Raw genomic sequence first — 23,369 nt, 5'->3', positions numbered from 1 at the left:
TCTCACTTTTGTCTCAAGGTAGTATATAAAACATAAATAAAACTAATGCAGTCAACAAAGTAAGCATTTAATAAATATTAAAGTGGTTTTAGTAAAATCTTCAGTCCTGGGTCATTTTGCTTTCTTAATGGCTTCAGGCAGAAAGATTCCCAATTGTTCTAGCATCAGTAGTATTAGAATTTGCTTCTTTCTGAGTATCCAACCTCTGAATTTCTGGAATTAGTAGATCTTGGCACTAATCAATAAACATTTCCTACTACATCTCAGGCACAGTGCTAAGCGCTGGGGATACAAAAAGAGGTAAAAGACATCCCTGCCTCAAGGAGTTTTACAATCTAACAGGAGAGACAACAGGACACACACACACACACACACACACACACGATACATAGAACTACATTAAAGTATTTTCCCTCTTAGAGAACCTGTATTCAAATTTCATCTGTCAGACCTTGTCCAAATTCCTTGATATAAAATGGCTAACATTCTGGGATTTGCAGTTAAAAGAGACAATCATTACCTTTTAGCACCTCCGCAACCAGTGTTCACTACCTCAACCCAACTGAAATCGCACCTAATCACTCTGGGAAGATGGGGAAGCCGAGGAAAGATTCAAAGCTGCCTCTTTCCTGAAGGGAGGAAGAAGTAGAAAAGAGCTGGGACCGGCAGGTCAGCGACATCCAACTGGTATGACATTTAACATTGTCTGAGTTTCTGTTTTCCCTGCTGTAAAGTGCAGCTAAAGCGCTCATTACCTTGTTATTTAAACATGTCATTAACTCCACCTTGTACCAAATGGGGCTAAGGTCTGAGGGGAATTTGAGAGTTTTTTGTTTTTCTTAGCTGGTCATTTTATTCTGGAACTTCTGTGAAGCCAGCCCAGGCTAGGGTCCAAATGCACTTTTTAACCAGGAATGTGGTGAAGCGGAAGCACCAGGAAAGAATATGGTCTTCAGATGCCAAAAAAACCCCTCCCACTTGTGCTCGGAGACTCAATTCGTTTCTCCAAAAGCTTCCAGGATCAGTGTTTCCCTGCTGAACAACAAAGCCTGTAGGAAAAGGCTCAGCCAGGGGATTTTGGGAATCGTAGTTTTAAATGCTCAGTCTTCTTAATCTGTTGCTTGACGGCCTTGGGTCCCTTCAGAGGAACACTCTTTCCAGGTTGGGTCCTTAGGGGGTGTATTTGACCTTGGGAGAGTGTGACCACGAAGGGCGTTGTGGATGCTCTTGTTCCCTCCACCTTCCCTCTCTTTTGGGTGGGTGGGTGGGGAGATTGGGGTCTTCACTTAATCCCTCCTCTTGCTTCAGGAGGCTGCGTGCTTCGGACCCCACGTTCTGGGCTAAGACTGTGGACCGGCAGCTGCACTGAAGTGAGGGAATGGCTCCGTGCTTTCCAGAGTAGCCAGAGGAATTGTTTGCAGTGCCTGGGAGGTGGGTGAGTCCCTAGCTCGGGGTTTACCGGCGTCAGCTGGAATGCTTTTGGCTTTTGGCTCCTGGCCACTCCCCGTCAGTGCCCTACTGAGATCTTGGCGGGGGTGGGGAACCGTTAAAGAAAAAAGTACGCCTTTTGGGGCACCGGGTCGTTTCGGTTTTTGGTAGTCTCCTTTCAACTAAACCCTTTCTGTTGTAACCAAAACCCCGAAACCCTTTGGTTGTACCCTTGAGAGATGAGAAGTAGAAAAAGAGTCTCTTCCTTTCCAGACTATAATAGCCTTCCAATTAGTGCTTTAGTTCCTTTTTCCAACTAACTATGCCTATGCATTTCCTGGTGATTTGCAGGTTTGTACTTTTTGATTCCAAGAACGAGGAGACTATATTTTTCCTTCTGAGGCAATGCGTGTTTGCCCCTGCATATTTAAATAAATCAACTGCTGGGCCTCTAGGTTCTTTTGACCACAACTCCTCTGCTACTGGATGCTCGTCTTGTGTAAGTCCCGAGGCTTTCTACAGTTCTTGTGGGATAGCGAGGTTGAACGGTATTAAATTATGACGGTTTGAGCCCCTCCTTTTGACCCTTTCATATAAATCTGGACTTGAATCTTGTCTGTGTTGGCTCTCTAACAACCCCCAGAGTGAAAGTACTAGTTGGGGGGGATGGGGAGGGGGAAAGACCTTTTTGTCTCTCAAGTCTAAGCACTCTTAGAAGAGAAACCATAACGTAAGTAACAGAAATTTACCTCCACTTTACAGGTTAAGGAAACAGGTTCAGAAATGTTAAATGATTTGCCCATGGTTTCACAGTTAGATGTTAGAATTTATGTCATTTGATTCATCCCACTATGTTCTTGGCTGCTCTGGGAGTCCGCTCAAAGGAGAGGCACTCTTAATTGAGTTTAAGGTGGCCCTGGTTTCTAGCCCTAAGAGCTCTGAGTGTGGATTCACAGAAAAGTAGATTCAGATGTGGCTAACGCTTATATAGTTTGTGACATTCTATGGGAGACCATCAGGAATATGATAGGGAGACAAAATGCAGAAAGCAGTGAGGAGGTACTAATTCTGGAATGCTTGAGGATAACCATGATGAAGCAGGATTTATCTCCACAGGAGTGGAAGTAGGAGATAGAATCTGTAGGAAAGGAATCACTGGCACATAGGAACAGTAGAATCCTAGATGTAGATCTAGAAGAGTCCTTACTGATTATTGGGCTCATCTGGTATACTGTACAGATGAACAAACTTCTGATTCAGAGAATTAATTGTTCAACACTGAGATGCCAACCTGGGTCCACTGACTCCAAATTCAGTGCTTGAAATCTCTTTGCAGTCTGAACCTTAGCTTCCATAAAACATTTTGTAGTCTATTTCTCCTTTTTCTCATTATCAAAGCATTTTCTATTATATATTCCTGTAGCGTGCTGTTAGGAGGATGAAGTCCAATTTTCCTACTCTTTCATAAATCCTCAGAGTGCTTTTTCTTCTTCCCAAGTTTATACCAGTCTTTTTATATACATATACATATACATATACATATATATATATATATATCAGTCTTTTAAGCAATTGATTTGAAACTTGGGCTTGTGAATCATTAAATTACCTATGCACATATACAGTCATATCTCAGAGATACTATGGATACAGTTTCAGGCCACCACAGTAAAGCACATATATATCACAATAAAATGGGTCACATTTCCTAGTGCATATAATAAGCTAAATTTATACTCTGTAGTAGTCTATTAAGGGTACAATAGTATTATGTCCTAAAAAATGTATAGAATATAAATAAAAAAAATTTTACTGCTGAAAAATGCTTACCATCATCTGAACCTTCATCAAGTTATAATCTTTTTGCTGCTGGAGGGCCTTGCCTCTATGTTAATGGCCACTGACTGAACCAGGTAGTTGATGATTGCCAAAGGGTTGGGTGGCTGTGGTAATTTCTTAAAATAAGACAACCGTGAAGTTTGCTGCATCAGTTGGCTTTTCCTTTCACTTGAACTCTTAGATACCACTGTAGGGTTATTCATTGGCCTAATTTCAATATTGTTTTTTTTAGGGGATAGAGATGTCCAGGGAGGGAGACAGAGAATTACCAGAGCAATGAGAACACATACAACATTTATCAAGTTTGTTGTCTTAGATAAGTGGGGGTTTGTGACTCCCCCATAACAATTACAATTGTAACATTTGGATCACTGATCACAGATCACCAAAACAGATAATCATGAAAAAGTTTGAAATATTGTGAGAATGACTAAAATATAACACTGGAGATATGATGTAAGCACATGTTGTTGGAAAAATGGTGCCCATAGACTTGCTTGATGCAAGGTTGCCACCTTTGATTTGTAAAAAACCCAGTATCTTTGAAGCACAATAAAGTGAAGCACAGGGGGCTACTATTGTGGCTCAGTGGAATGGGAGCCAGGTTGAAGATGGGTGATTCTGGGTTCAAATTGGCCTTAGACATTTCCTAGCTGTGTGAACCTGGGCAAGTCACAATCTCTGTTGTGTAGCTCATACTGCACTTCTGCCTTGGAACCAATTCTTAGTATCAATTCTAAGATGGAATTTTAAATTTATTAATTGTGTTTTGAGTTCTTCCAAAGCCTGAGTCAAATTTACTGGAGTTTCTGAGTTTTTGCTTGGTTCCTTGGTCCTCCTCTGTTCCATTTGTTCTTTTTTTTATTACTGAATAGAAGCTATCGTGATTTCTTTTTTATTTTTCTGTTGTTTACTCATATTTTTTCCTTCTTTCCCCTTCCTATTGGCTGTATTCTTGCTCCTCTGTTTATTTGCCGGATCTGTTTGGGCTTTTCTACCCTGAAGGGGCTTTTTCTCTGCTCTGCTGATTAACTGGATTAGGCTGATGGAGTTGACCTGTTGTAGTAATGTGCCCTGAAGCCAGATCTTCCCCAGCAGCCAGCAGAGGCTGAAGGTGAAAGTGAAGGTGTGGAGGCTGAACTCTTGGTCCTCCTCTCTACTCCTTTCTGTCAGCTGCCTGGTCAGAGCCCTGAGCTTCACTTGGTGGCACCAAGGTATTTCCTCGAGGTTGTAGCCTTAGCCCCGGGATCCCAGTCAGCCAGATTCTTACCATGGGTCTCAGTACAGTAGGTTGGGGAGGGATGTTGGAGATTGAGTTTTCAGGCCCTCTGAATGCTTCTTTTCTGCACTATTGATAGATTGGATTAATCCAGTTGAGCCGATCCTCAGAGTTGAGTGTGCCCTGAGGCCAAAACTTCCAGAGGAAGAGGCCCAAGATGGAGGAGTAGTGGCTGAAGGCAGGGGCTAGGCTGCCCTCCTCTCTGCCCCTCTGCTCCAGCTGCCTCCCTACCAGTTGTGGTCAGAGCCCTGAGCCTTGCATAGCTGTGGTAGTGAGGCACTCCCTCCTGGCTGAAGCCCTCACCCCAAGATCCCACTGACTGCCCAAGTCTCAGCACAGTAAGTGGGGGAGGGGCCCTGAGACTTTCCTTCATTCTTTTTCTTAAAGTGGAGAATTCAACCTTCTCTTTATATCTTTTAAGATGAATTAAGCAGGAGGGTCCCTGGCTCTGTCCTATAGTATTTGGTTTTGTCCCCCTCAAAGTCCTTGTTTTTGATTGGTGTGGAAAGGTTTTTACAGAGAAATCACTTTTGCTGTTTCTAAGCCACCATCTTGACTCTGTCTTTGTGCTTATCTTTCTAATCTGGATATCATCTCTTATTGAACATCAGAGAAGTTATATTGGAGAGAAGCCCCATGAATGTAGTGAACATTGAAAAAAGTTTCAGTCATAGTTCATCACTTACTATACATCAGAGAAATTGCACTGGAGAGAAGTCCTATAAATGTAGTGAATGTGGTAAAGCATTCAGTCAGAGTTCATTTCTTATCAGACACCAGCAACTTCATGAGAAAATAGTTTTGGTAATGCTAAGAATATAGAGAAGTCTCAAGTTAGCCTTATTTGTTAAATACCCAAGGGTCGAGACATTTCCATTTTTCAAGGATCCATAATCCATTGTGCTTATACAAATCATAACTCATCTCTCTACTCTAGTAGACAGTCTAATGAATTTCTGTACCTTCCCTCCAAATCTCTCATATTAACAAAACAAAACAACTTTGGTTTGAAGCTACTACCCCATCTAGCTACCACCCAATTTCTTGTTTTCCTTTCACTGTCAAACTTCTTAAAACGATTCTTTTCTACAGCTTTGCCTTAGGGGAGAAGATGACCCTGAGAACTCAATGTGACTTTTTTCAGATTTCAGAAGATTCCAATGCCTTTGTTTTGAGAAAGAAGCTCATGGGATCCCTGTCAATCCTTAGGGTTTAATTCCTGAACCATCTGAAGAAGTCTCCAGCTCCAGTCTTACATTGGTTTCTTAAATAGAAGATACTGGCACTCCAGACACTTCTAAAGGAGAGTAAAGTTAGCCTTGTATCAGAAATATAAAAGGTTTTAGTCTGTACTAGGATAAGACTAAGGCAAGTTCAGTTTCTTGTTCAATGGGAAAAAGATTTTTGTGTAGTGGAAGCCTTTAAAACCGATTTAAGCATCCATCCAGTTTGTCTATGTGTAATACTATTGTTTGTTCTCATCCTTATATATTTTGACCTAGATCTGACTTAATAACTAATTTATGATCATTGTTCTCAAGTAAATTGCACCTCTCTTGTTTTTTTAATCACTCCTCTGTAATCTCTTTCCCTCCCCTTTCAAAACATTCACCCATTGCTCATTCATTTCAGCCATCTGACTCTTTGTGACTGCTTGTGAAGTTTTCTTGGCAAAGATACTGGAATGGTTTGCCATTTCCTTCTCCAGCTCACTTTGCAGATGAGGAGACTGAAGCAAACAATGTTAAATGATTTGCCTTGGTTCACACAGCTAGTATCTGAGACTGGATTTGAACTTAGGAACATGAGTCTTTCTGACTCCAGACCAGAGCCTTATCCACTATGCTATTATCTTGAATAAATCTTTATTTAGCTTTGCTGCCTCTTCTACTTAACATCTTTGAAAAATTTTATTTAATTAATTGATTTAGAATATTTTTCCATGGTTACATGATTCATGTTCTTTCCCTCCACTTCTCCCCCCAAGCCCCTCCCTCCCCAACCAATGAGCAATTCCACTGGGTTTTACATGTGTCATTGATCAATACCTATTTCTATATTATTAATATTTGCATTAAGGTGATCATTTAGAGTCTACATCCCCAATCATGTTCCCATTGACCCATGTGATCAAGCAGTTGTTTTCTTCTGTGTTTCTACGTCCACAGTTCTTTCTCTGGATGTGGATAACGTTCTTTCTCATAAGTCCCTCAGAATTGTCCTGGATTATTGCATTGCTGCTAGTGGAGAAGTCCATTACATCCAATGTGCCATAGTATATCTGACTCTGTGTATCAATTCCTGGAGGTCATTCCAGTTCACATGGAATTCCTTCAGTTCATTATTCCTTATAGCACAATAGTATTCCATCACCAACAGATAACACAATTTGTTCAGTCATTTCCCAGTCCAAGGGCATCCCCTCATTTTCCAATTTTTTGCCACTATAAAGAGCACAGCTATAAATATTTCTGTACAAGTTTTTTTTCTTTATGATCTCTTTGGGGTATAAACCCAGCAGTGGTATGGCTGGATCAAAGGGCAGGCAGTCTTTTAAAGCCCTTTGGGCATAGTTCCACATTGCCCTCCAATGGTTGGATCAATTCACAACTCCACCAGCAATGCATTAATGTCCCAATTTTGCCACATCCTCTCCAACATTTATTACTTTCTTTTGCTGTCATTTTGGCCAATCTGCTAGGTGTGAGGTGATACCTCAGAGTTGTTTTGATTTGAATTTCTCTAATTATAAGAGATTTAGAACCATTTTTCATGTGTTTATTGATAGTTTTGATTTCTTTTTCTGAAAATTGTCTATTCATTAACAACTTTTTTTTGTCTCTTTCCTTTGATGCCCTATTTTCTCAAACAAGTGGTTTTACATGAAAGACAGGTAGGGGAGTGATGAGTGCTGGACTTCGCATCATGAAAACCAGGATTCAAATACTTTCCAATATGTAATAGCTATATGTCCATGGGCAAATTACTTTACATCTCTGAGCCCATTTCTTTATATGTAAATTGGGGATAATAATACCTGCATTACAGAATTATCATAAAATTAAAATAATACAATGTATATTAATCACTTTGCAAATGTTAAATCACCATATAAATTGTCAGTCACTATTATGTTACTATATTACTGTATCACTATTGAAACTGTTTTTTCAATGGTATTAATGGCACTGGTGTTATCTTAATATCCCAAATTGGAAGTCTTAGAGTCAACCAACTGTCTCAAACATAATTTAGATTTAGTTAAGTCTATTATACTTTTGTATTTCTCACAGCTTACAATGCTTAGCATACTGTGAGCACTCAGTAAATACTATTTTATTAATTCTTTATTTCCCCTTCATGCTCTGTGTTTAAGCTATTAATAAATTTTCTGTTCTTCCTTTGAAAGAACTTAATTTAACCCCTTCTTCCCATTTCTTCTGCCATTTTCTTAGTCTAGCACAACTCTGCTGGGTTATTAGAGTTGAAAAGATCTTTGAGGTTATCTTATCCAACACTCTTATTTAATAGTTGAGGAATCTGAGTCTCAGAGAATTAAAAATGGCAGAGCTAGGATCTGAACTCTGAAATCTGAAAAAAATATTAACCCATTCCAAATCCAGTACTTTTTACACTGTACAACTCTGTTTCAGAATTATTCATCCCCTCAAATCTATTTTGTTCCATTTTTCTTGGTGATTAATAACAAAATCTTTTATTTGCTTATTAATTCAGAGTTTACAAAGTGCTATCATATAGGTTAGTTCATTTTAGTCTCAAAATAAGGAAGGCAAAGCAAGGCAACTGAAATATGTTGATAATATAGATGGAAATGTTTGTTATTGGTATATCACTGAGTGAATAGGCTCCTCAGTCCTGTGTAGGCCTGAGTGTCAGCTTGTAGGCCTCAAACGTTATCTGACAATTTGACAACTTGTTAAAAACAGTAAGTGAGGGTTTTTTATATCTAGTAAAAGAGGAAAGGAGGAGGACCAGGAACAAGGAGTCCCTAAGCTTAAACTCTAGATTCTCCACCCAAAATTGCTACAGGCTCCTCACAGAGCTGTCTTCATAGATCTCTCTCTGTAAACTCACACTATTTAATCTATACTGACCTACTGGTCTTCCAAATTAATTGTAGACACGGTAAAAGTTCATCAGAGTAAGGGTTTGAACTCTTGATGAGCTCAGCCTCTTAGGCAGAGGCCCAAGATGACTGCAAGCCTTTTCCTCACAGACAGGTTTCTTTGGGTACTGGAAGCTCTTTCACACACACAGTCAGGAAACTGTCAGGAACCAGGAGTTTGCAGGAACACAGGGAGATGGAAATTGGAGACAGGGATGGACAGGATCTCTGGACCTTTGGACAGCTGGGACACAGGACCCTCTAGCTCTCAGGGACAGGTAAGTAAACTTCCCTTAGGCAAAGACAGATCGGCCCATAGGAAGTTCTTTCTCTGCTTCTCCTGCCTTTTAAGAAGCCTCCACATTCCAGAATAGGGTCTAAAAAATTCTGTGCATGTGACCAGTTTCTCTTTGCAAACCCATTTGTTTGCAAACTCGTTTCCTTCTTCCTTTCTCTCTCACACCTCATTCTAATTTTACAGATAGAGAAACTAAAGCTCAGAAAAGTTTGTACCTTATTTAAAAAATCACACAGCTAGTATTTTATTTATTTATTTTTTATTTATTTATTTTAAACCCTTAATTTCTGTGTATTGACTTATAGGTGGAAGAGTGGTAAGGGTAGGCAATGGGGGTCAAGTGACTTGCCCAGGGTCACACAGCTGGGAAGTGTCTGAGGCCGGATTTGAACCTAGGACCTCCTGTCTCTAGGCCTGGCTCTCAATCCACTGAGCTACCCAGCTACTCCCTCAGCTAGTATTTTAAAAAGTTTTTAGACAGAACCCAAGTATTATAATCCACATAACACAAACAGGGGTGAACCCCAAATTCTGATTACAGAGATACACTATCATTATAGTATATGATTATACTGATAAAGGGATGATTTTTATGAGCAACCAAGAATAAAAACATCTCAGATTAAAAAGCATCCATTTCAATTACATAAGATTATTGAAAATCTTGAATTGAAGAATAACAGAGCTCTGGAATAGGATGTGTCCAAAATCAAGGAAAAGTGACCTTCATTCCTAAATCAACTGTTTGGTTAAAAATGGACTTTTTTCCCCCCAAGGACACAAAGTGGTTTTTTTTTTTTTTAACATAAGATTTTTATCAACTTATCATGGCAAGACCACCACTTAGAGTAGTTTTCTATTATGCAAAAATTTTGAATAGTAAGATAAATGCAAAGTTATACTTACATCTTGAAAGACTAATTTCTGATTCATTGTAAATCCTATAGATTTACACAACAAAATTATTCTTCTCACCAACAAATATTTCAATATATTAACTCTAGAGGGGGCAACAAAACAACAGCAGTGTTGCTTTGGATAGAAATAAAAGCAACAGTGTCTGTGACCCAATTAATAACTTCTTCAGTGTAATACCTATGGAGGAAGAAAAATCAGTAATACTGTTGTTTAGGTTAACAATTAAAGGAAGCAAGGGGGCCTAAGGAGGGAGATAGGGATGATAGCAAATTTTTTAAAAATTAGGAAAGTTGAAATAATTTGAGTATAGGCATCACAATTGAAGGAAGACGGAAAAAATGGAAAGGTAAGGCCAAGTAATTCCTTGTTCTAACTAAAAATGAGAGAAGAGTAAGGAAGATATATTTTTGAAAAATATAAACATAATAGAAATATTTAGAAACTATGTTTACTATTGGGTATATGTTACATGCTACACAGGGGCATATGTTGCAAATATTTGCATTAAATGCATTTTAGTAAAATAAGGTAATTTCCCTTGCTGACAAAGTAATTTGGTAGCACAATAAAAGGAAAATAATTGACCAATTAAAATTTTGACTATAAATGAACTGAATTCCCCAACTAGTTTAAATCCCAGCTCTGCTATGTACTACTTAAATCACTTATATTTGGGGGCCTCAGTTTTTTCATCTGTAAAATGAAGAGGTTGGACTAGATAATTTCTGAGGTCCTTTTATCTTTAAATATATGATCCTATGAACATATTTTCAAAAATACCATTGCATATAGGAAATGCATCTAGGATAGAAAGGAAAAGAAACTTACAGATCTTAAATGAGGAGAATGACTTAAATTTGCTATTCTTCAGGTGACTCCAAAATAATCAGGAGCCCTAATTATATAAAAATAATGCTAACTTCATAATACAGAATTATCAATAGGAAGAAACATGCAAATTAGTTCATGATTAAAGTTAGCAATGACAATGAAGAAAAAGCAGTATTAAATAAGTGTACCCAACAGCATGAGCAACTAAACTTTGAATGGAATTTACAAATGCAAAGAGATTTCAATCAACAAAAATAGTAGGAGATTCCATTAACAGAATTTTATGTGATATCGACATAAGTGAAATCAACAAGAAGATTAATAAGGTGGCATCTCAGTGCATTGAGAGCCAGGCCTAGAGATGAGAGGTTCTAGGTTCATATCCAATCTCAGACATTTCTTAGCTATGTGATCCTGGGCAAGTCACTTAACCCCCATTGCCTAGCCCTTACTACTCTTCTGCCTTAGAACCAATGCACAGTATTTTGGTTCTGACCAATACACAGTATTTTGGTTCTAAGACAGAAGGTAAGAGTTTTATTTAAAAAAAAAAAAAGATTAATGAGAAGCTACAAACTTGAAAAACTTTTTTTTACTAGATTTGATTCATAAATGGAGAAAATTAAATGGAAAAAGAAAGGAATTAAATTTTTACTCAAACATGCATGAAGTTTTCATAAAAATTGACTATCCTGAGGACAAAAACAATGGTATAATAAATTCAGAAAGACAGAATATTTTTAAAATTCATTTAATTAATTAATTAGTTAAGAATATTTTTCCATGGTTTCATGATTCATGTTCTTTCCTTCTCCTCCTCCCATAGACAACGAGCAATTCAACTGGGTTTACATGTATCATTGATCAAGATCTATTTCCATATTATTAATATTTGCATTAAGGTGATCATTTAGAGTCCATGTCCCCAATCATATCCCCAACGAACCATGTGATCAAGGAAATGTTTTTTATTCTGTGTTTCTACTCCCACAGTTCTTTCTCTGGATGTGGATAGTGTTCTTTCTCATAAGTCCCTCAGAATTGTCTTGGGTCATTAGAAAAGTCCATTATATTCAATTGTGCCACAGTGTATCTGTCTCCTGGTTCTGCTCCTTTCACTCTGCATCAATTCCTGGAGGTCTTTCCAGTTCACATAGAATTCTTCCATTACATTATTCCTTTGAGCACAATAGTATTCCATCACCAACAGATACCACAATTTGTTCAGCCATTCCCCAATTGAAGGGCAACCCTTCATTTTCCAATTTTTTGCTACCACAAAGAATGAGGCTATAAATATTTTTGTACAAGTCTTTTTCCTTATTATCTCTTTGGGGGTATAAACCCAGCAGTGGTATGGCTGGATCAAAGGGCAGGCAGTTTTTTAAAGCCCTTTGGGCATAGTTCCAAATTGCCCTCCAATGGTTGGATCAATTCACAACTCCACCAGCAATGCATTAATGTCCCAATTTTGCCACATCCTCTCCAACATTTATTACTTTCTTTTGCTGTCATTTTGGCCAATCTGCTAGGTGTGAGGTGATACCTCAGAGTTGTTTTGATTTGAATTTCTCTAATTATAAGAGATTTAGAACCATTTTTCATGTGTTTATTGATAGTTTTGATTTCTTTATCTGAAAACTGCCTATTCATGTCCTTTGCCCAATTATCAATTGGAGAATGGCTTGATTTTTTTTTTGTACAATTGTTTTGAGAAATTAGACCTTTGTCAGAGGTTTTTGTTATAAAGATTTTTTCCCCAATTTGTTGCTTACCTTCTAATTTTGGATGCATTGGTTTTGTTTGTACAAAACCTTTATAATTTAATGAAATCAAAATTATTCATTTTACATAAGACAGAATATTTTTTAACTTTTTTTTGTTAAATATTTGTATCCACCATAATACAATAAAAATAATAACATATAAGAAAACTTTGATAAAAGATCCAGATCTGTCTGGATATTCAAAAGGGAATTGCTTAACATGTGAGTTCAAGATATAATTGTAGAAACAATAAAAAATTCATTAAAGATTGTTGTTAAGCCATTTCAGTCATAAATGTAGTTGGCATGTTGATGAAGTTGTTAGCTGAAAAAAGGCCATCCGATTTCCTAAGGAAAATGAGTAATTTTGTAGAGAGCAGTTTAAGTCAAGAGATTAGAACAGAAGCCAGATTACAAAGGACTAAAGAATGAAAGGAGAGGAAATGAAAGCAATGAGTGCAGATAACTTTTTTTTTTCTAGGAGTTTAGCTGAGAAAAGGGAGGAAAGACATAGGATGATAGAAAGGCTTCAAAGTCACTGGTTGAAGGAAATAGGCATGTTTAGCTTGAAGAGAATAAAGAATAAAATTCTTTCATTAAAAGAAACTTTTTCTTCTTGCTCCTAGAGGGCAGGAGTAGTGTGTGAAAGATAGAAAGAGGCAAATGTAGCAACAATAATAATAGTATGTGATGATATATGCTTTTGTGCCAGGCACTATGCTAAGAACTTTACTATTGTTATCTGATTTGATCCTCACCACAATGCTGGGAGGTAGGTTCTATTATTATCCTCATTTTACAGATGAGGACATTGAAGTAAAGTGACTTTCCCAGGGTCACAGAGCTAATAAGTGTTTGAGGTGATTTGAACTTGTGTCTTTTTGTCTCCGGGTCCAGCATTCTATGTATTGGGCTACCTAGCTTGATGGAAAGGAAACAGTGCTTAACAATTAGAGCTATCTCAAAATGGAATGGATTTCTCAGAAGGTATTGCTTTCCCCTTCATTGAGAGTTTTTAGAATTTGGATGACTAATTGTAGTAGTGATTCTTTTTTAGGTATGAGTTTGATCAGATGCCTACTGAGCTTCCTTCTTATTGAGATTTTATGATTCCCTGATTGGGCTATTTCTTTCCCCCTGAATAGAGCTTCAAGTTTCCAGATTTGATATAATATTCCATTTGGAAAAAAGATGAGATTCATGGATTCTGGAAGGAGAAGCCCCAAGAGTTACATTTTCAGGTGAGTCAATGAGAACTAGGTGAAAATCACTGCAAATAAACAGTCTAGGGGGCAGCTGAGTGATTCAGTGGATTGAGAGCCAGGCTTGAGATAGGAGGTCCTGGCCTCATACACTTTCTGGTTGTGTGACCTAGGGCAAGTCACTTAACTCCCAATGCCTGGCTCTTTGCTTTTCAGCCTTGGAACTAATGTACAGTATTGATTCTAAAATGGAAGGTAAGGATTTTTCTTTTAAAAGAAAGAAAAAGAATCAGTCTAGCTAGTAACTGAAGAAATGTTCACTTTGTTAGAAAGCTCTCTTGAAAGTTTTTAAGGCTTTTTTCATAAATCCTTATTGTTACTTATACATATCACCTGTCCAACATACTTTCCTCATTATTAGGAGAATTGGTGGCCCTCTTCTTCCTTAAAGTTAATTCGTCCACCTGTATTCTGTATTCTATCCTTTTCTGACTCCTCAGGGATTTTATTAAAAGGCCTCAATGACTTGATTATCCCTTGATTTTTGTCACAATCAATAATCTTCCTTTTCACAAACTTCTTCCCATATTCCTTCAAATATAGATAGCTCTTTTCCAAAGTGAGGGTGGGTGGGGGAAATCCTTTCCTTGCACCTTCTAGCAGTTGTCCAATTTCTTTTTACTTCATTGCCAGATTTTGAATATTATGGTTTACATCCACTGCTTCCACTTCCTCATTATTCATTTCTTATTTGAGCCAGGCAAACTGTATTCTACCCGCAGAACCTAGTTGAAAATATTCTTTTAGTCAATTAAATCAATCAATAAACATTTATTGACTACTCTGTGCCAAATTTTCTATTAGGTGCTGGGGATACAAATCTAAAAGTAAGGCAGTTGCTACCCTCAGGGAGTTTACATTATTCTGGGGAGCAGAGAGAATACATGTGTACAACTAACTGGGAGAATCAGTAAAGTCTTTAAAGTGCTTGAAACTGAGCACTGAAAGTTGATTAGAGCTCTAATAGGCAGCAACGAGAAGGGAGAGCATTCTTCACATGGAAGACACCCTTTGCAAAGGCAAGACATGGAATGTTACATTCAGGGAATGATGAATAAGTCAATTTGACTGAGATGTATAGTGTGTGAGTGGAGGGCAGGAGAGGGACATATGTAATTGGTCTGAAACAATAGCCTGAAGCCAGATTGTGAAGGGTTTTTTAAAATGCTAAGCAGAAGAGACTATATTTTAATGTACAGACAATGGGGAGCCATTGGAGCTTCTTGTGTTAAGGTGTGATACAGTTTGACCTGTTATTTAGGAATATTAATTTAGCAAATTTGTGGAAACTAGTTTGGATAAGGGAGAGGGTAGGTGTAAAAAGACCAATAAAGAAGTTAGTGAAAAAGTCCAGGCAAGAGGTGATAAGAACCTGAACTAGGGTAGGCATGTTTTGAATGATGAGAAAAGGTGTCTGTGAAAGAGGCTGTAAAGGCAGAGGGGACAAGATCTGGCAACTGATAGAAGGTTTATTGTGAAAGGAGTGAAGAGTAGAGGATTGATTAATCAATTCTTCTGTAATAAAACACCAAACAATTATTAAGTACTCATTGATTTAGGTAGTAAGGACACTAGCAATCAATTAATCAATAACGACCTCTATATGCCAGGTATTGTGCTAAGTGGTGGAGATACAAAAAGAGGCAAAAGACAAGTCTCTGCCCTTAAAGAGCTTAAAGTCTAATGGGGGAAACAATGTGCAAGCAAATATATACAAAACAAACTATGTATAGGATAAATAACATTAATTAACAGGGAGAAAGGCACTGGAATTTAAAAGGGTTGGGGAAAGCTTCCAGTAAAAGACAGGATTTTAGTTGAGATTTGAAGATATGGGTCAGGGAAGTCAGTAGACAAAGCAGAAAAGGGAGAGAATTCCAGGCATGAGAGATAGTCAAAGAAAATACCTGGAACTAAGAGAACATGAAGAAGGAGGTTCTTGAATTGAGTCTTGAAGGAAGCAGGGATTCTGCAAGGTGGGGGCAGAAATGTAGATATTTTAAGCATGAGAACTGGCCAGAGATGAAATGTCATATGTGAAGAACAACAAGGCCACTTTGGATAGACAGTAACATGCAGGGAATGGAATAATGTATATATAATGAAGCTAGAAAAAAAAATAAAGGCCAGGGCCAGGTTGCAAAGTTTATATATTTTATTCTGGAGGCATTAAGGAGCCTCCAAAGTTTAATTGTAATAGTGACATGGTCGAATCTGTGACTATAGAAAATAACTATGGTCACTGTTAAGAGACTGGATTCTATTGGAGGGATTTGATGAGGGTTTAAACTGAAAAGGCTGCTTTTTGAGGCAGATATAATAGATATTGTTGAGCAAGAAACAGTAATCTTTGACAACTGACTGGATATATGGAGTGAGGGAGAGTTAAAGTTTAAGTGGATATGCCCAGGTTACACTCCTGAGATAATGAGGGTGTCTTTGACAGAAATAGGGAAGATCAATAGAAGGATGAGTTTTGTGGGACAGAAATGAGTTCAGTTTTGGAAATGTTGAGTTTGAGATGTTTATAGGACATCCAGTTAGTTTTGTCCAAAAGCAGTGATGTGGAACTGGAGCTCAAGAATGAAACTGAGGGTAGATATAGATTTGGGAGTCATATTCATAGAAATGATCCTTAAACTAATAGAAGCCAATGAAATCAATAAGAGAGAGCATGTAGAGAGAAGAGAAGAGAACCCAAGACTGAGCCTTAGGATACACTCAAGGAGTATAGTATGGATAATTTTTCAGCAAAAAAAAACTGAGAAGGAAGATCATACAAGTATTGGTACAGCTTCACTGCTTCTGCATTTGCCATGATGGCACACCAGTGTCAAGGGAGAAAATCCTGATTCCTTATACACTACACTGTGTCTTTTATTTAGGGGACCAAGAAGTTGCCAATGGTGCAAGTCTTACTCCTTTTGGGCTAATTACGTCAGAGGACAGTTCTAATACCTTTTAAGGAAAAATTAATCTAGCCCACAAAGGGTAGGAACCTAGGAAAACTGTGATAGAGAATTAAGAATACTAGTCCTACTTACATTTCAGAGACCTTCATAGATACTATTCCTACCACAATCCTACAAAAGGTTGAGTAGTGAATGACAGAAGAGAAAGTAAAGGCAACAAATGAGGATAGATTTAAAAATTTTCCATTAGAATTTGTCTGTGAAAGGAAGGAGACATGGGATCGATGATACTTGAGGATTTGTTAGGGTCTAAGGAAGGCTTTTAAGGATAGGAAAGACTTGGATATGTTTTCAGTTAATACAGAAGGAACTAGCAATTAGGGGGAAATTAAAGATTAGAGAAAAGATCATTGACGTGGCAGTTGGCTGGAGAAGACTAAAAGAAATGGGATCAAAGAAACATGTAGATGTGTTGATCCTAGCAAGGAGAAGGGCCACCTCCTTATCAGGGGAAGATAATGGAAAGATGATATTAGAGGGGCATCATGGCAAAATATTTCTCAGCAGAGTATGAAGTGAGTTTCTAAGCTGAGAGAGAGTAAGGAATGGGATAGAGAATCAATTAAGGACAAATATAAAGTTTGCCTTGCTGAAATGAAAACCTACTTGGATTTAGTGAACACACATTTTTTGTTGGCTCAGCTCATAACTTTCTTTAAGTGGCACATGGGTAGAATCAGAGGAGGAGAGTTGAGAGTAATCTGAGGTTGAATTTTGACAAGGTATGAATAGTAATGAGACAAGGTGGCAAGATATTTTAGAGTAGAATAGAATGTGAAAGTGATCTAGGTAGCAATAGAGTTTATAATAATGGGAAAAGAGAAAAATGAAGTCATCCTAGGTCAATAACCTGAGAAAAGTTATAAGGGGGGAAGGGATTGGAGATAATGATGAGGGAAAATAAGTTTAGGAGAGTCAAGATGCAGTCAGAGATAGAATGATAGGAAATTATGGTCAGATGGAGCAGAAGTTTTTTTTATTTTTTATTCATGGAACTGGACTATCTGTAAGAAATGGTAAAATCTAGAATTTATGGATTACCATGGGACAGTCAAGATGGTAATGTCCTCAACAGAAATAGTGAAATTAGAAAGCAGGGTGAAGATAGGAGAGAATTTTGTTTTGTATATGTTGATTTTGAGATACTTATGGGGTACCTTGTTGGAGGTGTATAGTCACATGTAGTTGGTGATCAGAATTGGAGATCAGTAAAGAGATAAAGGCTGTATTTGTGGGTATCAATCTTCATAGAAATTATTTGGGAACTGATCAGATCACCAAGTAAAAGAATATATAGAGAGAAGAGGAATGGGCCAAGGACAGAACCCTGGAGTACATTCACAATTAAGAGAGAGAGACATCATGATATTGTACAGAAGAATAAGGAGTAAAAAACATGGCTTAAAATTTTTTTTTTACTAACTCTGAAAGGGAGGAGAAATGTAGGAGTTGTTTAAAGGCAATGTGATGTTGTGAGCCCTTGGATAAAGAGGTGTTAAAAATTAGGGAAAGTGATAGCATGAGAGGCAAATCAGAGAAGGTATCAGATGTTTTGGAAGAGATGTGGTCTTTCATGACCACTTCTTATCATTAATACTTTGTAAAACTAAAAAAAAATTTAAACATTATAAAAATAACTGTTTCAAAACCTACCAAGGGCAGAGAGATTTGTTTTGTTATATACTTCTTTTTTTCTGATTGTTGTTTTTGATCCACTCTTCCTTTTTTCCTGTTCCCAATCTAAAATATTCTGCCTCCTCCTTTTCTCTTATAAAAATCCTAACAGATAAGCTACTTCAGATAATACTGATATCCATCTCCTCTAAAATTTCCATTGCAGTTTATATTGTATTCTGTTCCACACAATCTCACAATTGATTAGTTTATATTATTTATAGTTCTCCTTTTAGCTTCTCCTCTGTGTTTTAAGCTATGGAGAGAGAGAAATAATAATTTGGGTCCCCAGTGCTGGACAATTAGCATTTGTTCAGTAAACACTTAATTTTTTTTAATGAAGTCATTCTCTTTCCTTTTTGTTGTGACCACTATTCTATAATTTTTTCTTTTGTCTTAAATATATAGCCATTCATTAACATGTTCATTTAAGAAGTATTTTTTAATTAATTATGTCTCATGTACAGGGTTAGAAAAAGGCCCTTTTCAGAAATTTTCAATGGATTGGAAACTTCTAGGCATGATAGGAAGGAATGCTAGACTTTCAGTTTGGATATCTGCATTGTGTGTCATCAGGCAAGTCACTTAACCTCTGGGAGCCTGAATAGTTTAGGAGAATTGATATTAAGGATCATATTCTTTTTTTAAAAATTTATTTTAAACCCTTAACTTCTGTATATTGGCTCTTAGTTAGAAGAGTGGTAAGGGTAGGCAATGGGGGTCAAGTGACTTGCCCAGGGTCGCATAGCTGGGAAGTGTCTGAGGCCAGATTTGAACCTAGGACCTAGGTCTCTAGGCCTGACTCTCAATCCACTGAGCTACACAGCTACCCCCTTAAGGACCATATTCTTGAGAGTTACCAAATTAAAGTTTAAGTGCATATAAGAAGATCAATTATAATCTACAACTGGGGAGGGCTACTTTGGATCCAGATAGGAAAAATCTTGCTTTTCCAGTGATTAAAAGATCTGTGAGAAATAATTCTGCATTTGAATTGAAGATGGGAAGAAATGTTGAAATTGAAAGCAAACTGTAAACTGTGGAAGTTTGATATATATATGAGCCTATGTGAAAGTAAACAATAAAAATTATCTATTTAGCTAAAATATAATTAAAGTGATTACATGAAGATTCTCTTGCACTATAATAAAAGAGTTTACACACTTTAACAGCAGGCTGTGTTGTCCTGGAATGAACAAGCTATAAGATTATCAAAGAATTGGTGAAGAAAGGGAAGAACCATGACCCTTAGACATAACTTTACTTGCTATATGATAGAGTAGGAAATGACCTATATTGTAAAACAGTTAGCTCAGGATCCTTATATTTTTTGTTTAATTTCTCCACTGCACTGGATTATTACCTTTTACTGGATTATATTACCTTTCTAGGAACTTATAGACTAGTTGGAAAAACAAAATACTAGTTGTGAAAACTAAATGATGCAGAGTATTAGTATGGGCTTTGAGAATAGAGCTCAGAAAAGGAAGAAGAAGTTTTGGAAACAGTGTTTTGGAGGAGTTTGTACTTGAGAAGGAAAAGATGAATAAGATCTGTTTAACATGTTGAAGGCAAAGTGAACAATTTGAACAAAGGATTGATCTAATTAAGAATAAGTATGGAATAATCTAGGGACAATGAAGAGATTAGTTAGTCTGAAGTATATAGTTTATGGTAGACAGGAAATAGTGGGAAATGTCTGAATAGGTATGGAGGCATGGAGAAGAATTTAATTTTTATCTCATGGGCAATGGAGTGACAATAAAATCTTTTCTATAATGTAATATGAAGAAAATAGCATTTTAAAAAGACTCATTTATAAATTAGCATGTAAAAGGTACCAGTTGGCAGCAGGTTGACTGCCCTAAGATTTTTGACAATTGGAACTTCCTAAAAAGCAGATACCCAAGAGGCATTCTTCATTCTCCAACATTTCTACTTATCTCCTTTCCCTAGGTTAGTTTACTCTTCTAATTATCTGCTTTACTTCTTTACCTCTTAGATAGCTTATCATTCTTTATGAACACTGGATTAGCCCTCCACCAGTCTAGACTGGGATTTTAGGAACTAAGAGCCCCATTCTCAATTGATCTAACTATGGGATTTATTGATAGCATAGAAGCTGTTCTACTGTGGTGAGCAGAATACTATTCTTATGCCCTGTCACCTTATTATCACCATTGGTTTCAATGATAGTTTTGATTTTAGAGATGAAATGGTATACACAATAATCTTAGGCAACTAGCCTTCTCAGAAATGCGGTCTGATTCCTAGTGAACCAGGAAGGTTTGGCTTAGAAATGTTTTATATTAGTGAAGGAAAAGGGAACTTGAGCCTTTCACAGCTGCATTTATTTAGGGTAAGAAGACCATTGCCTTTTTTTAATATCCCAATCGTGAATAGTCCAGTTAAGGAAAAATAGAAAAGTTGGTAAAATTTCTTTTGCTGCACTTATGAGCTCACCGGTCATTCTACTTGTTTTTGTCTACAGAGCATGTTCCCTCTCCACCTTTTAGTTAAAGGCTTTCAGTTCAAATAGTTTGTCTCCTATACCTTCTCTTTGACTGCTTACCTAGCTTCAGCTTCCCCTTCTATCCTCTCCCCAGACTGCCAAGCTGTATCTGAGAACTGTCAAAACATATCTTCAATATAGTCAGTATTGTGAGTTTTATTATCTCATTATCACTAGAATAGTTCCCTTTTCTTCAGATAGGAAAGTGGAATGTTTGTATTTTCAATTTCTTTCAGATTGGAAGACATGGACTGAGATGAAGCTTTCAACTTCAAAGCAATACATTTCCAAAGATTCATCATTCTAGAACATAGTGATGGAAAGAATTAAAATGGATGGATCTTGGAATTCTGCATTAGAAGAAACTTTGGCATTTGAGGGTAGTATAGAAAACCCACAGAGAAAACCCCCAAAACTATTGCATCAAGTAGTAATACACAGAAAAACTCTTACTTGGAAGAAAGCTCCTGAATGTGATGGTTTTGGGGAAACCCTTAATCTGAGCTCAAACTTAATAAAACAACCAAGACTATTTACAGGAGAGAAACCTTATACATATGATATACATGAAAAGAACTTCAGACATAATTTGGATACAGTTAAATATCATAGAATCAGCACAGAGAAGAAGTTTTGTAAATGTAATGAATGTGGGAAAGCCTTCAGTTACTATTCAGATCTTATTCGACATCAGAAAATTCATACTGAGGGAAAACGCTGTGAATGCCATGAATGTGGAAAGGCTTTTAGTGACAGGTCAACATTTATTCAACATCAGAGAATTCACAGTGGAGAAAAGCCTTATGAATGCAATGAATGTGGGAAAGCATTTAGCCAAAAGAAGCATCTTATTCAACATCAGAGGATTCATACTGGAGAAAAACCTTATGAATGTAGCGAATGTGAGAAAACATTTAGCCAGAGGACCCAACTCATTCAACATCAGAAAACTCATACTGGAGAGAAACCCTATAAGTGTAATGAATGTGGAAAATTCTTCAGTCGGAGCACACACCTTACTGAACATCAGAAAACACATACTGGAGAGAAACCCTATAAATGCAATGAATGTGGGAAGGCTTTCACTTATCGCTCAACCTTTATTCGGCATCATATAATTCATACTGGTGAGAAACCATATGTATGTAATGAATGTGGGAAAGCCTTTAGTCAAAACTCAATCCTTACTGAACATCACAAAACTCATACAGGCGAGAAACCCTATAAATGTAATGAATGTGGGAAAGCTTTTAGTTCCTGTTCATACCTTAACCAGCATCAGAAAACTCATACTGGAGAGAAACCCTATAAATGTAATGAATGTGGGAAAGCTTTTAGTTACTGCTCATCCCTTACTCAACATCAGAGAATTCATACTGGAGAGAAACCCTATGAATGTAATGAATGTGGGAAAGCCTTTAGTTGTTGGTCCAACTTTAACCAACATCAGAAAACTCATACTGGAGAAAAACCCTACAAATGTAATGAATGTGGAACAGCCTTCAGCCAAAGCACTCGTCTTACTCAACACCAGAGAATTCATACTGGAGAGAAACCATATGAATGCAATGAGTGTGGAAAATCTTTCAGTCTAAGCACTCGCCTCGTTGAACATCAGAAAACTCATACTGGAGAGAAACCTTATAAATGTTATGATTGTGAGAAAGCTTTCAGTCGAAGCACTCACCTTACTGAACATCAGAAAACTCATACTGGAGAGAAACCCTACAGGTGTAATGAATGTGGAAAAGCTTTCACTTGTAGTTCATCCCTGATCAGACATCAAAGATTACACGTTTGAAAGTAACTATGTAAATATAACAAATATACATGAAACAAAAATCAGACACCATTTTGTTAAATACTTTAGTCAAGAGATCTAGATAGAAAATTAAGCTGATTGAGAGCAGGCTCTTTACATATAAGTTTCCTTGTTCAACTTCTGTTGTAGTCCTTGTAGATAATACCTGTTGATATTTCATTAAAATAACTGTGTTATTTATATAACATATAAGTAGTAATTCAAGTTAGAAGAGTCATCAAAGACCTTTACAAAGATCAGTCTTTAGCCAAACATGGATCAGAATAGGGACTAAGGTAACTTTCTCCCTGAGGATGGAATGGCCAAAAAGAAATACTGATTTAAGAATTAGTAGTTCTACTAGTCACAGCAGTATTATCCTCTCCTAGCAATTTTGCCTCCAAAGTTGCACTAGTTGGCTTCCTGTTCCAAAGAAATGGCAGTGATTTTCAAATCACCAGAGCCTGGAAATGGGTCCTGAAATGTACACATGAGTCCTAAAGTGGTATTGTTTTTCTATTGTGATAATCATTGTTTTATGAAAATTTTAAAATATATTATTTTGGTTTCCTAATTGGTTTTCCTAATTTGACTTAAGCATCAAAGCCAAAAAAGTTTTGAAGCCATTAGATTAAGTTTGTGAATCTGAAAAATCCTGTGCAA

General features: G+C 37.1%; 1 protein-coding gene across 1 annotated transcript in view; it reads left to right on the top strand.

Moving 5' to 3' along the window:
- LOC123246291 (zinc finger protein 501-like) overlaps nt 1–22,706 on the top strand; it is a 44,029-nt gene extending 21,323 nt beyond the window's left edge. Inside the window, exons 3-5 of the mRNA XM_044675209.1 lie at nt 1,309–1,435; nt 21,518–22,032; nt 22,117–22,706. Of these exons, the coding sequence (XP_044531144.1) occupies nt 1,309–1,435; nt 21,518–22,032; nt 22,117–22,706 (1,232 nt within the window). The remainder of the gene's footprint in view (nt 1–1,308; nt 1,436–21,517; nt 22,033–22,116) is intronic.
- Nucleotides 22,707–23,369: the final 663 nt, after the last annotated feature.

This window comes from Gracilinanus agilis, chromosome 4 (assembly GCF_016433145.1).
Source record: "Gracilinanus agilis isolate LMUSP501 chromosome 4, AgileGrace, whole genome shotgun sequence".
Lineage (NCBI taxonomy): Eukaryota > Metazoa > Chordata > Mammalia > Didelphimorphia > Didelphidae > Gracilinanus > Gracilinanus agilis.
This window is presented reverse-complemented; position numbering and strand designations above follow the sequence as displayed.